The sequence below is a fragment of the Pleurodeles waltl genome, chromosome 10 (genome assembly GCF_031143425.1).
Source record: "Pleurodeles waltl isolate 20211129_DDA chromosome 10, aPleWal1.hap1.20221129, whole genome shotgun sequence".
NCBI lineage: Eukaryota > Metazoa > Chordata > Amphibia > Caudata > Salamandridae > Pleurodeles > Pleurodeles waltl.
In genome coordinates, this window is record NC_090449.1 from 981,927,561 (window position 1) to 981,939,946 (window position 12,386).

Sequence of the window (12,386 nt, forward strand, 5' to 3'; positions counted from 1 at the left end):
CACAATTGTCAGAAAAATGTGGCACCTCACACTGCCTGTATAGCATCTAGACTTGCTTCAGACTCACAACAGGACGAAATGCAGTTGTAAATATCACAGTGGAACTACTCTTTCCACTGGCCGGAAGAAGACTACTTAGGCCTAAGTTCTCTGCAGTTTATTACCTGGGTGATCTGTAAGCAAAACGCCAAGTGATTAAATGAAAATTTAAGGAACTGCCCAGGAGTGGATACAATAATTTCTCCACTGCTGCAGGAAGTAAATGAACTGAATCATATTCCCTACTGGAAGGCACAAAATTACCGTCCTGCATTTCTAAAAAGGTAGCGTAATTCAAAGAAGTTCAAAGGAGCCAGCTGAGTGAAAAATACTGCAGTGTGGGCCTAGAGCTTGGTTGACACTGGCACAAGGCCAATCATAAACTACTTGAAGAAAGATAACCGCACTTAGGGACAGATTTTTGGAAAGTGGTGGTGCACCACTTTCCCTTCACCCCTTAGCCCCCCCGCCTCCACCATGTGTGTGCCGTATTTAAAACATGGCGCACCGTGGCTCAGGGTAGGGGGCAGTAGCATAATTTTTCATGACGCTATTGATGTACTCTGCAATGTGGGTGCTACTCCTGCAGAGTACATAGGGTCCCACTCTACATAATGGAAGCCCCTTTTTAGTGCCTGCTCTAATCAGCCGTTAAAAGTGCAGCACAAAATGATGCAAGGAAATCGTCTAGATTTCCTTGCGCCATTTTTTCGGCCACCCTAACGGGGGAATGTCCCCTTTGCATACATTATGCCTGGTGCAGGCATAATACAGCACAAAGGATTACAAAGTGGTGCAATGCATGCATTGGGCCACTTTGTAAATATGGTGCTAGGATTTTGGGTGCGTTAGGCCACGTTAGCGTAAAGAAATTATGCTAATTTGGCGCAAGGTAGCGTTAGAGTCTTATAAATATGCCCCTTGGTATTTTGTGAGCTACTCAGATATCAACTGAAATCTGTTAAACTTAATTTCTTCTCTGCTGAGCGTTGCCCAATCAGTAGCAATAAAAAAATCTCAAAACCACATGAATCGCAAAAAAAAATGACAGTCATAACAGTTAAAAAAAGAAGTTAGCATTATACAGTAAAAATAATCATTTTCTAATTTCACATTCAAAAAAACTTAAATGTGGAGGTTTTAGAGCTAAACAGAAGGTAACTTTCCCTAAATCAACTCCATATAAAATGTACGCTGAGTACTGTATATTATGAACACTGCCCTTTGTGAAAGATATAATGATTCCTTTGCAGTTCTCAACTTGAACGTATTTAATTTGGGACCCTAAATAAAGATAATGTGGGTACAGCATAACAGAAGGTGAGTCTCAACTTCTATGCATGTGCCATTGCACAGCACTATGAGATGTTATCAGGTGCCCCTCTAAAATCTGAGTATTTCCACAGAAAGATCCACAATCTAAACTTCGAGGAGAGGGACTTAAAGAATAGAAGTCGTTTCCACTAACTGCTCTGAGATTCCGAACTCCTTTGGGAGAAAACACGGGGGTACTTTGGGAGCACTCCAGGAAAGTTGGATGGAGGACAGGAGAGGAATTTGTTTTAAGCCTTATGAATTAAGCTGACCAGTTTTTTTCTGAATACCAGGCCTACTACGACAAAGAAGGGGTTATGTCGTGTTTAGTTGCTTCAGCAGCTGCTTCCTGAAATTCTCCATCTAAGCCCATAATGAAGAAATGCTTGGGGCATTGCTGTACTTGGGATTATGGAAGTATTTTCTTTGTAATGCTGCGCTGCATCTTGAGGCAGCCACTTGCATTCCACAGTGGTCTTAGAGCTCAAGTAGCAAAGGAATAAATGTACATTTATATCTACAACATATCGTTACACCAAAAATTGAAAATCATTAGGCTGACGCAGTGCTTAATTTATGAAAGTAGGAGTGCCAGGCCGAAGCTTTGCTCAGAAACCTGGTGCAATTATTCCTCTACTTGCAGCACAACAAGGCTGCTAGTCTTTTATCAACTACTAGACACTTTTGCCCCCGGGGCAGCTTCTCCGCAGTGGCAGAGGGGCGTTGTTGCCCCCCTGGCTGAGCCAACAGATAAAAAATAAAACGATAGCTTGTAATCGTTTTATTTTTCATCATTTTTCTTCTTTTTGCTCAGCCAGCAGCGTATACAGGGAGGGGTGGGGCTGGGCCATGGCAGGTGGGATGGGGGAGGAGGGGAGAGTGCACTAAGTGCACACGTGTGTTTGGCCACCCGTCTGGATCCGGCCAAACACACATGCGCACTTAGGTTTCTCCAACCCGGCTGTATGCACAGCCGGGTTGGAGGAACAGCACAGGCCGCAGGCATGAGTCTGAGCAGCAGTCCGAGCCTCTCATACTAATCCTGATGCTGCTTTCATGCTATGATTAGCATAAGAGCAGCACCAATATTGCTGGGGAGCCTGTGCTGGTGTCCCTGTGAATGCTGGGCCACCGGACAAAGAGATGGGACGAGCGTGGCAGCATGATGCGGCAGGAGGTGGCAACAACAGGGAGAACCGGTAAGTGAGTTTTCTTTTTTTTCATCCCTGTGGTCGACCCTGCCCCCCCCCCCTTTGACATATGTGGTGGCCGCCACTGCCTACCCTGTTTTCTCTCTCTTGCAGGATCCCCAGAGCTCCCTTTGTGACGGTTGTGCTGTCTTTCTCCTAACCTGTCCTTCCGATCACTATGTTTTTCCATCTCCTGCACTTGGTAAATATCTGATGCAGAAAAAAAAATGCTGTCCCCATCGGCGGCCACCGCAAATCACAAGGGAAGGAGTGGAAGGGCAGACACAAGGGGAGAAAATAAAAAAAGAAAAGAAAAGAAATTAAACTTAAACCTTCAGGGACACTTTCGGCGATGTGGTGCCCCAGCATTCGTTGGGACACCGGCACAGGCTCCCCAGCAATTCTGCCACCACTTAGATGCGAAACATAGCATGTAAGCAGTGTCAGGATTGGTCTGAATGGCAGTGACTGCTGCTCAGAAACAAGCCTGAGCTCTGTGCAGTTTCTCCACCCCGGCTGAGTAAATAGCTGGCCTGGAGAAACCTAAGTGCACATGTGTGTTTGGCACACCTCAGAAGGCCGGACAAATACACATGCGCACACAGTGCACTCTCCCCTCATACTCCTCCAATTCCGTGGCCCAGTTCACCCCTCCCTGCACTGCTGTGCCAGAAGCTGAAAAATAAAACAATAGAAAACAATTGTTTTATTTTCCTGCTTCTGGCTCAGCCAGTGGGGCTACACTCCTTCGCCATAGCGAAGGAGCCGCCCCAGCTGGTCCTCAAGAATAAGTGCCAGTACCACCCACTGGCAACCACCGGCTCAAATGAAGCACTAGTCTGATGCCTGCAAATAGCATACTCTTATTTTAGGAGCTCAATGTAAAGGGGCAGGGTGAAAACCTATCCGTGTTTTTTTCACACAGACAGGTTTGCAACTGGCATTCACTTTGCAATGTAATAAGCATCCTTGCCAGTTGCAATAGCAAATACACATTCGAAACTGGTTGCAAATTTTTGTGCCTCATTTTTATTTTTGAGGGAAACGGAATTTTGCACCCCCTGCGAACAGCAGAAAATCAAGGGTGGAAGTGGGTACCCCCACATCTCTGAGTTTACCATTTTAAAAGCAGCCCGTGTCCCAAGGGGGGGGGGGGGTAATTTTAAAAACAAGTGTCGGCATGCAGAAAATTATATCGAGGGATCAACGTCACTTCTCTACAATTCGTATTTAGCCACAAAATGCCATTTGCAAGAAGGAAAGATTATTACGCTTTACAAAGTTCCTTTTGTGCATTGTGAATTATGCTTTAACATTTGCAAAGCCTACAACTTTGAAAGGCGCAAACTTTGTGAACCGAAAAGCACTTTGTAGATAGGGCCTTTTTTCTTGGACTGTTTTGGGTGAGGCTTGGGATTTAAGCAGAGGTGTTCTACACAAACAGGGCTTTCTATTTGTAAACGTTCTTCTTTAACAAATCAAGATTATGGTTCGTAGGCCCTCATTAAAAATTAGGCTTTTCAGGACTAGTTGCGATTCTGAGTGTGTCCGACCGAGAATTATTGGGTTTGAAAACTTCACACCCAGTAATTCCTGGAACAGAGACATAGGGCTTGACACTAATGCTGCATGGCAGGGTCTTTGAGTAACAGCACTGCCTGGCCGCTGCACATCCCCTGCAGCAGTCCAGAGGAGCAGAGAATTCTCCCCCAAACAGGCACATGCATTGCCTGGACTTCTGCAGCTCCAACTCACCAGGATTGTCAGCACAGGGCAGGCAGGAAAGGCCAGCAGCCTGTCATCTAATTTGTAAAAAAAATGCTATACAAATCACCAGGTACCTCCTGGTGGAAAAAACCACATTAACGTCATTTTATTTTACGGTAATGTGTCCAGAGGCCAAAATCGCCAAGCCATATTTAGAAAGTGGTGCAATGCATACATTGCTGCACTTTGTAACCCTTTACTCTACATTATGCCTACACCAGGAATAATGTATGCAAGGGGGGCCGAAAAAATGATGCAAAGAAATCGAAGAGATTTCTTTGCGTAATTTGTTCTGCACTTTTAATGCCTGCTCAAAGCAGGCGTTAAAAGGAAGCACACCATTGATTACAATGGATCTCAATTGACTTCTCACTATTAGCGGCAACATTTTTTACGCTAATCCTGCAAAGCTTCAAATTAGCGTAAAAAAATTTGACACTAGTTCCCCCACCACCGCCCTGGTGTGCGCACACATGGTGGTGTTAGGGGGGCGCTAAGTGGCACAAGAAAAGTGGCGCTGCTCTGGGTGCAGTGCCACTTTTCTTAAATCAAGGCCAAAATGGCTGGACTTTGGCATAGAGATAACGGAGGGTAATTTAATTTAGGGCTCACCCTGTATGTCCGCAACAAAGTCTAACCGATTTATAATGAGGAGTTTAAAAGAAAGTAAGTTATGTCCATTAAATGAGCGTGTGCCTCAAATTTTGTCAAAATAGTGCAGGTCCAGTGAATGAAGGGCGCAAACGAGGACCATCTGTGTGTATTTACTGTCAGAAATGGCTAACATTTGACTTTCTGCAGGTGCGATTGAAATGTAAACAGTTTTACTTACCTTCTTGGCATCTTGATCCAGTCCAGCCAGAGGCACAAATGCACTTCACAACGCCATTGACAGAGATGCATTCCCCGCCATTCTGACAGCCGCCTTCACAGCTCACTGTAAAACAGAGGCACATGCTAAGAATTGCCGGGCGATCTTGTCATGTATTTGTCATCAGATCATTAGCTGTAAGCTGTTACAGATGTAGGCTTTATTGTTTTAGCAGTCAGAGCATTTACATTGGTGGAAATGAGTACAGCACATTTATTTACTGATAGCTGAAATAGCTGACTGATGAATTATTTCTTTTCGTAGCCACATGGGTAAAAAAGCAACTTAGATTAGTGCCAGACATGCTCAATCATATCTAATGCAGCAAAGCGTTTTACAGAGAAATTTTTTAATGAAAAAAGCATCTTGATCATAGTGCAGTAGTCGGGATACGGGTTCCTGGTAATAAAATCTAGGATGTGATTGTAGTGAGGTCGACCTCCTTGGGGCTCGACTATTCAGTATCATGTACATTTAGTTAATGCATTACTTTATGCGTGTTAACCTTGCCTTACAGCATTAAACTTTGAGGCAGAGGAAAAAAATTAAGTTGCATATAATTGCTGTTAGACCTGACAGCCTTAGGGTGATCTTCCCCCAACTGTTTGCCTCTCTCCCTCATGTCTCTGATCTATTTTTTGCTGGTTTTAGGACTCTGCACACCTTACCACTGCTGACCAGTGCTCTCTCCCCTAAACATGGTAACATTGGCTCCTACCCATTTGACATATTTAGCTTACCTATAATTCCCTAGTAAGGTGCACTATATATGCCTAGGACCTATAAATTAAATGACACAGGTGGGCCAGCAGCACTCTTTGTGCCACCTACATAAGTAGGCCCCTTAACCATGTCTCAGGTCTGCCATTGCAAGGCCTGTGTGAGCAGTTTTAGTACCATCTTTACTTGGCATTTAAAAACATTTGCCAAGCCTTAAACCCCCATTTTATTACATATGTCATCCCTAGGGTAGGCTATTGGACATGGCTCTGCTAAGGGAGGGAATTGTCCTAAAACGTTTAGTATTTTTCTCTCAGTCTTTGCTGACGCTCTGTGCATTACTTTAGGACTCTGGGCACTTCCCCACTCTCTGGCAGTCAGAAAGTGGAGAAGCCTCCCTACCTATGATAGGGAGAGGTGGGTAGGGACATGGTTGAGGTGCTGTACCCAGGAGGGTCCTGTGAAACAAGTATACCACATACCTGGGGCGGGTACAGCCTGGATGCTAGGGGGACATGCACTGTGTGTGCCAGCCCCTAGAACTCCTGGTTAATCATGTCCTAGACCTCTGGGATAAGCTTGCAGGGGTGTTAGTGCACCTGCACGCAGGGTGTCTGTCCCTATGCATGGGCCAGCCCTGAACTGCCTTATGCATTCCCTGGAGGGCCCAACAGCAGGGCTGGTCGTAGGTGTAGAGCAGGGTGGTTATACAAAGGAGTACCTTGTCCGAGCAGGGGAGCACCCCCATGTGGGTGTCCCCTAGCTGAAGGGGGGTTTGGCTGCATCCATAAAGGTCGTCCAGTCCTCTACTAGTGGCAGTGGGCCATGGGCACTGTTCCCCTGTATGGGCAGGGTGGAAGTGCAAGCTCATGTCCTACCTTGGAGGGGAGGTTGCACTAACCAACAAGTGCGGGCCCCCCCATGGCAGGGCTCAGGGTGTGCTCAGAGGCCATGGGGCCTTCAGAGGTATGGAGCCTGGCACACAAAGCCAGTGGGTGCACACTTACATGATTGGGGAGTTCATATATGTTGCGTCTGGCACAGCCTGCCAATAGGAGCGTCCTTGTAGAGGGCTGACTGATCATATAATGAGTCAGGCCCAGGGGGCCTCTGCATGCCCATGTGCATGTGGGAGTTCATGTATATGGGGAACTTAGCATTGCTTGCCTCTAGGTGCCTAACTGTACCAGGGCGTCATACGCTTAAATGGGACTGGCACAACTTGCCAGTGTGTGCATACTTGCACACAGGTGTTGCCAGGTGTAAGTGGAGACTGGTATCACTCACCTGTGTGTGCATACTTGCACGCAGGTGGTTTTCCTATTAAAGGTACTGGAGCTGGCATCACTTGCCAGGGTGTGCGCATTTGCACACAGGTAATCTTATATAGGAACTGAGGCTGATAGAGGGGGCCAGTATTGGTGCACTTGCACCTTTGTGGTGGCTTTAACAAAAGTGTCCCACCTGCCCCAGCAGGTATGGGTGTGCACCAGGGCAATTGTGCCCCAGGGAGTGCTAAATACCCATGCGTGTTCGCACTACCTGAAAGAGCTGCTCTGCCCATAATGTAATACTGGAAATTAGTCTTATTAAGTCTGGCTGCAATAGTGGATCACATAGGAGCAGCCTCAGGATGTTTAGTATAGTTGTATCTAGAATGACAAACCCCTTGTGATGGTAAAGATGGTTTTGCCATCAATTCCCTAGAAATGCCACTTCTAGAAGTGTTACAAATAAACATGGTAACCCAATATTCCCCATAGGTCTGTGTAACCTAAACTGCAAAGCACACAATGTTCATGGAGGAATCATTTGCATGCAAATATTTCAGCAATATTAAATACTATTAATGTTGTAATTAATGATGACTCAAATTCCATTAATGAATGAATCTTCAAACAGCGTATAATTCATTTCTGGAAAAATGAAGAATTTTGATACATTCACTAATAATATAATCATCAATATAGCAAAGGAACAAAGATAATTTTTAGTGCTTTTATACAAACGCACAGCAACCCATCAGCTGCTGGAATCCATTAGGAGTGATTACTGATTGTTTGAAAGACTGCATGTAGGACTCAAACCTTTTGTGGTTGGAGAGTCAGGGGGGTTGGTGTTCTCCTTCTGTCCCTTGGATGTAAAAATTATATTTGTTGCTTTGCTATATTGATGAATATATTATTAGTGAATATATAAAAATTCTTCATTTTTCCAGAAATGGATTACATGCTGAACATAACTTCTAGAAATGGGCATTTCAAGATTCTGAAATGGTTCTGGTGTCTTGTACATTAGGCTTCATTCCATAAGTTATGGGGGGAAGAGCACAGCTGTGCAATCCCCACCCAACTGCTATAAAACATGACCATCCAGAATGACAGATACCAGCCATTTGGGGCCTGGATAGATAGGTTGGAGTAAGAGGTTTTTGGCACCAGGCCTCTCGGAGCCAAAGCATGGCCCCACTAAAGATAAACATCTGCATTCTAGAGCTTCAAGACAGATAGGGAGGACATTTAGAGGAGACATCTGTGGTTCAAAGGAAAACCCTTTGAACCACCCCCAACTTCAAAAGAACCATATAGTATAACTAAGAGTACTCAATGCTACAAGGCAGAGTAACTTTTTGTAAGGAAATGCCTCCTTGGCATGGTTACCCCCTGACTTTTTTCCTTTGCTGATGCTATGTTTTGAATTGAAAGTGTGCTGAGGCCTGCTAACCAGGCCCCAGCACCAGTGTTCTTTCCCTAACCTGTACTTTTGATTCCACAATTGGCACACCCTGGCATCCAGATAAGTCCCTTGTAACTGGTACCTCTGGTACCAAGGGCCCTGATGCCAGGGAAGGTCTCTAAGGGCTGTAGCATGTATTATGCCACCCTGGAGACCCCTCACTCAGCACAGACACACTGCTTACCAGCTTGTGTGTGCTAGTGAGAACAAAATGAGTAAGTCGACATGGCACTCCCCTCAGGGTGCCATGCCAGCCTCTCACTGCCTATGCAGTATAGGTAAGACACCCCTCTAGCAGGCCTTACAGCCCTAAGGCAGGGTGCACTATACCATAGGTGAGGGTACCAGTGCATGAGCACTGTGCCCCTACAGTGTCTAAGCAAAACCTTAGACATTGTAAGTGCAGGGTAGCCATAAGAGTATATGGTCTGGGAGTCTGTTTTACACGAACTCCACAGCACCATAAAGGCTACACTGAAAACTGGGAAGTTTGATATCAAACTTCTCAGCACAATAAATGCACACTGATGCCAGTGTACATTTTATTGTAAAATACACCACAGAGGGCACCTTAGAGGTGCCCCCTGAAACTTAACCGACTATCTGTGTAGGCTGACTGGTCCCAGCAGCCTGCCACACTAGAGACATGTTGCTGGCCCCATGGGGAGAGTGCCTTTGTCACTCTGAGGCCAGTAACAAAGCCTGCACTGGGTGGAGATGCTAACACCTCCCCCAGGCAGGAGCTGTAACACCTGGCGGTGAGCCTCAAAGGCTCACCCCTTTGTCACAGCACCGCAGGACACTCCAGCTTAGTGGAGTTGCCCGCCCCCTCCGGCCACGGCCCCCACTTTTGGCGGCAAGGCTGGAGGAAACAAAGAAAACAACAAGGAGGAGTCACTGGCCAGTCAGGACAGCCCCTAAGGTGTCCTGAGCTGAAGTGACTCTAACTTTTAGAAATCCTCCATCTTGCAGATGGAGGATTCCCCCAATAGGATTAGGGATGTGACCCCCTCCCCTTGGGAGGAGGCACAAAGAGGGTGTACTCACCCTCAGGGCTAGTAGCCATTGGCTACTAACCCCCCAGACCTAAACACGCCCTTAAATTTAGTATTTAAGGGCTCCCCTGAACCTAGAAAAACAGATTCCTGCAACTACAAGAAGAAGGACTGCCGAGCTGACAAACCCCTGCAGAGGAAGAACAGAAGACACCAACTGCCTTGGACCCAGACTTACCGGCCTGTCTCCTGCCTTCCAAAGAAACCTGCTCCAGCGACGCTTTCCAAGGGACCAGCGACCTCTGAATCCTCTGAGGACTGCCCTGCTTCGAAAAAGACAAGAAACTCCTGAGGACAGCGGCACTGCTCCAAAAGAACTGCAACTTTGTTACAAGGAGCAGATTTAAAGACCCCTGCAACTCCCCGCAAGAAGCGTGAGACTTGCAACACTGCACCCGGCGACCCCGACTCGACTGGTGGAGAACAACCAACTCAGGGAGGACCCTCCGGCGACTCTACGACTGTGAGTAACCAAAGTTGTCCCCCCTGAGCCCCCACAGTGACGCCTGCAGAGGGAATCCCCAGGCTCCCCCTGACCGCGACTGTCTGAACTCCATTTCCCGACGGCTGGAAAAGACCCTGCACCCGCAGCCCCCAGCCCCTAAAGAAACGGAACTTCTGTGCAGGAGTGACCCCCAGGAGGCCCTCTCCCTTGCCCAGGTGGTGGCTACCCCGAGGAGCCCCCCCTTGCCTGCCTGCATCGCTGAAGAGACCCCTTGGTCTCCCATTGAAAACTGAAGGAAACCCGACGCGTGTTTGCACACTGCACCCGGCCGCCCCCGCGCTGCTGAGGGTGTACTTTCTGTGCTACTTTGTGTCCCCCCCGGTGCCCTACAAAACCCCCCTGGTCTGCCCTCCGAAGACGCGGGTACTTACCTGCTGGCAGACTGGAACCGGGACACCCCCTTCTCTCCATTATAGCCTATGTGTTTTGGGCACCTCTTTGACCTTTGCACCTGACCGGCCCTGAGCTGCTGGTGTGATAACTTTGGAGTTGCTCTGAACCCCCAACGGTGGGCTACCTTGGACCAAAAACTGAAACCTGTAAGTGCCTTACTTACCTGTTGAAACTAACAATAACTTACCTCCCCCAGGAACTGTGAAAATTGCACTGTCCCCACTTTTAAAACAGCTTATTGTGTTTTATGTAAAAAGTATACATGCTAAAGTAATGATTCAAAGTTCCTAGAGTACTTACCTGCAATACCTTTCAAATGGGCTTTTACATGTAAAATTTGAACCTGTGGTTCTTAAAATAAACTAAGAAAAGATATTTTTCTATAACAAAACCTATTGGCTGGATTTGTCTCTGAGTGTGTGTACCTCATCTATTGTCTATGTGTATGTACAACAAATGCTTAACACTACTCCTTGGATAAGCCTACTGCTCGACCACACTACCACAAACTAGAGCATTAGTATTATCTCTTTTTACCACTATTTTACCTCTAAGGGGAACCCTTGGACTCTGTGCATGCTATTCCTTACTTTGAAATAGCACATACAGAGCCAACTTCCTACATTGGTGGATCAGCGGTGGGGTACAAGACTTTGCATTTGCTGGACTACTCAGCCAATACCTGATCACACGACAAATTCCAAAAATTGTCATTAGAACTTGATTTTTTGCAATTTGAAATTGTTCTAAATTCTTTAAAGTCCTGCTAGGGCCTTGTGTTAGTCCCTGTTAGCATTTCTTTTAGAGTTTAAAAGTTTGTAAAAGTTTGAATTAGATTCTAGAACTAGTTTTAGATTCTTAAAAGCATTCCAACTTTTAGAAGAATAATGTCTAGTACAGAGATGAATGTGGTGGAACTCGACACCACACCTTACCTCCATCTCCAGATGAAAGAGCTAAGGTCACTCTGTAACATAAGAAAAATAACAATGGGCTCCAGACCTACCAAAGTACAGCTCCAGGAGCTGTTGGCAGAGTATGATAGAGCCAACCCCTCTGTGGATAACACAGAGGAGGATGATAGTGAACTGGAGGAAGAATCCCCTCCACCAGTCCTATCTAGGGAGAACAGGGCTTCTCAAGCCCTGACTCCAAAAATAATAGTCAGAGATGCTGGCTCCCTCACAGGAGGGTCCAGCCTCTCTGAAATCACTGAGGATAACTCCAGTGAAGAGGACATCCAGTTAGCCAGGATGGCCAAAAGATTGGCTTTGGAAAAACAGATCCTAGCCATAGAAAGGGAAAGACAAGAGATGGGCCTAGGACCCATCAATGGTGGCAGCAACATAACTAGGGTCAGAGATTCTCCTGACATGTTGAAAATCCCCAAAGGGATTGTAACTAAATATGAAGATGGTGATGACATCACCAAAAGGTTCACAGCTTTTGAGAGGGCTTGTGAAACCAGAAAAGTTAACAAATCTCACTGGGGTGCTCTCCTTTGGGAAATGTTCACAGGAAAGTGTAGGGATAGACTCCTCACACTCTCTAAAAAAGATGCAGAATCTTATGACCTCATGAAGGGTACCCTGATTGAGGGCTTTGGATTCTCCACTGAGGAGTATAGGATTAGATTCAGGGGGGCTCAAAAATCCTCGAGCCAGACCTGGGTTGACTTTGTAGACTACTCAGTAAAAACACTAGATGGTTGGATTCAAGGCAATGGTGTAAATGATTATGATGGGCTGTACAATTTATTTGTGAAAGAACACCTATTAAGTAATTGTTTCAATGAT

General features: G+C 46.1%; 1 protein-coding gene across 1 annotated transcript in view; it reads right to left on the reverse strand.

Annotated features, from left to right (window-relative positions):
* LOC138262090 (wnt inhibitory factor 1-like) overlaps positions 1–12,386 on the reverse strand; it is a 124,087-nt gene that overhangs the window by 29,325 nt on the left and 82,376 nt on the right. The window contains exon 3 of the mRNA XM_069211827.1: positions 5,143–5,247. Coding sequence (XP_069067928.1) covers positions 5,143–5,247 — 105 coding nt within the window. The remainder of the gene's footprint in view (positions 1–5,142; positions 5,248–12,386) is intronic.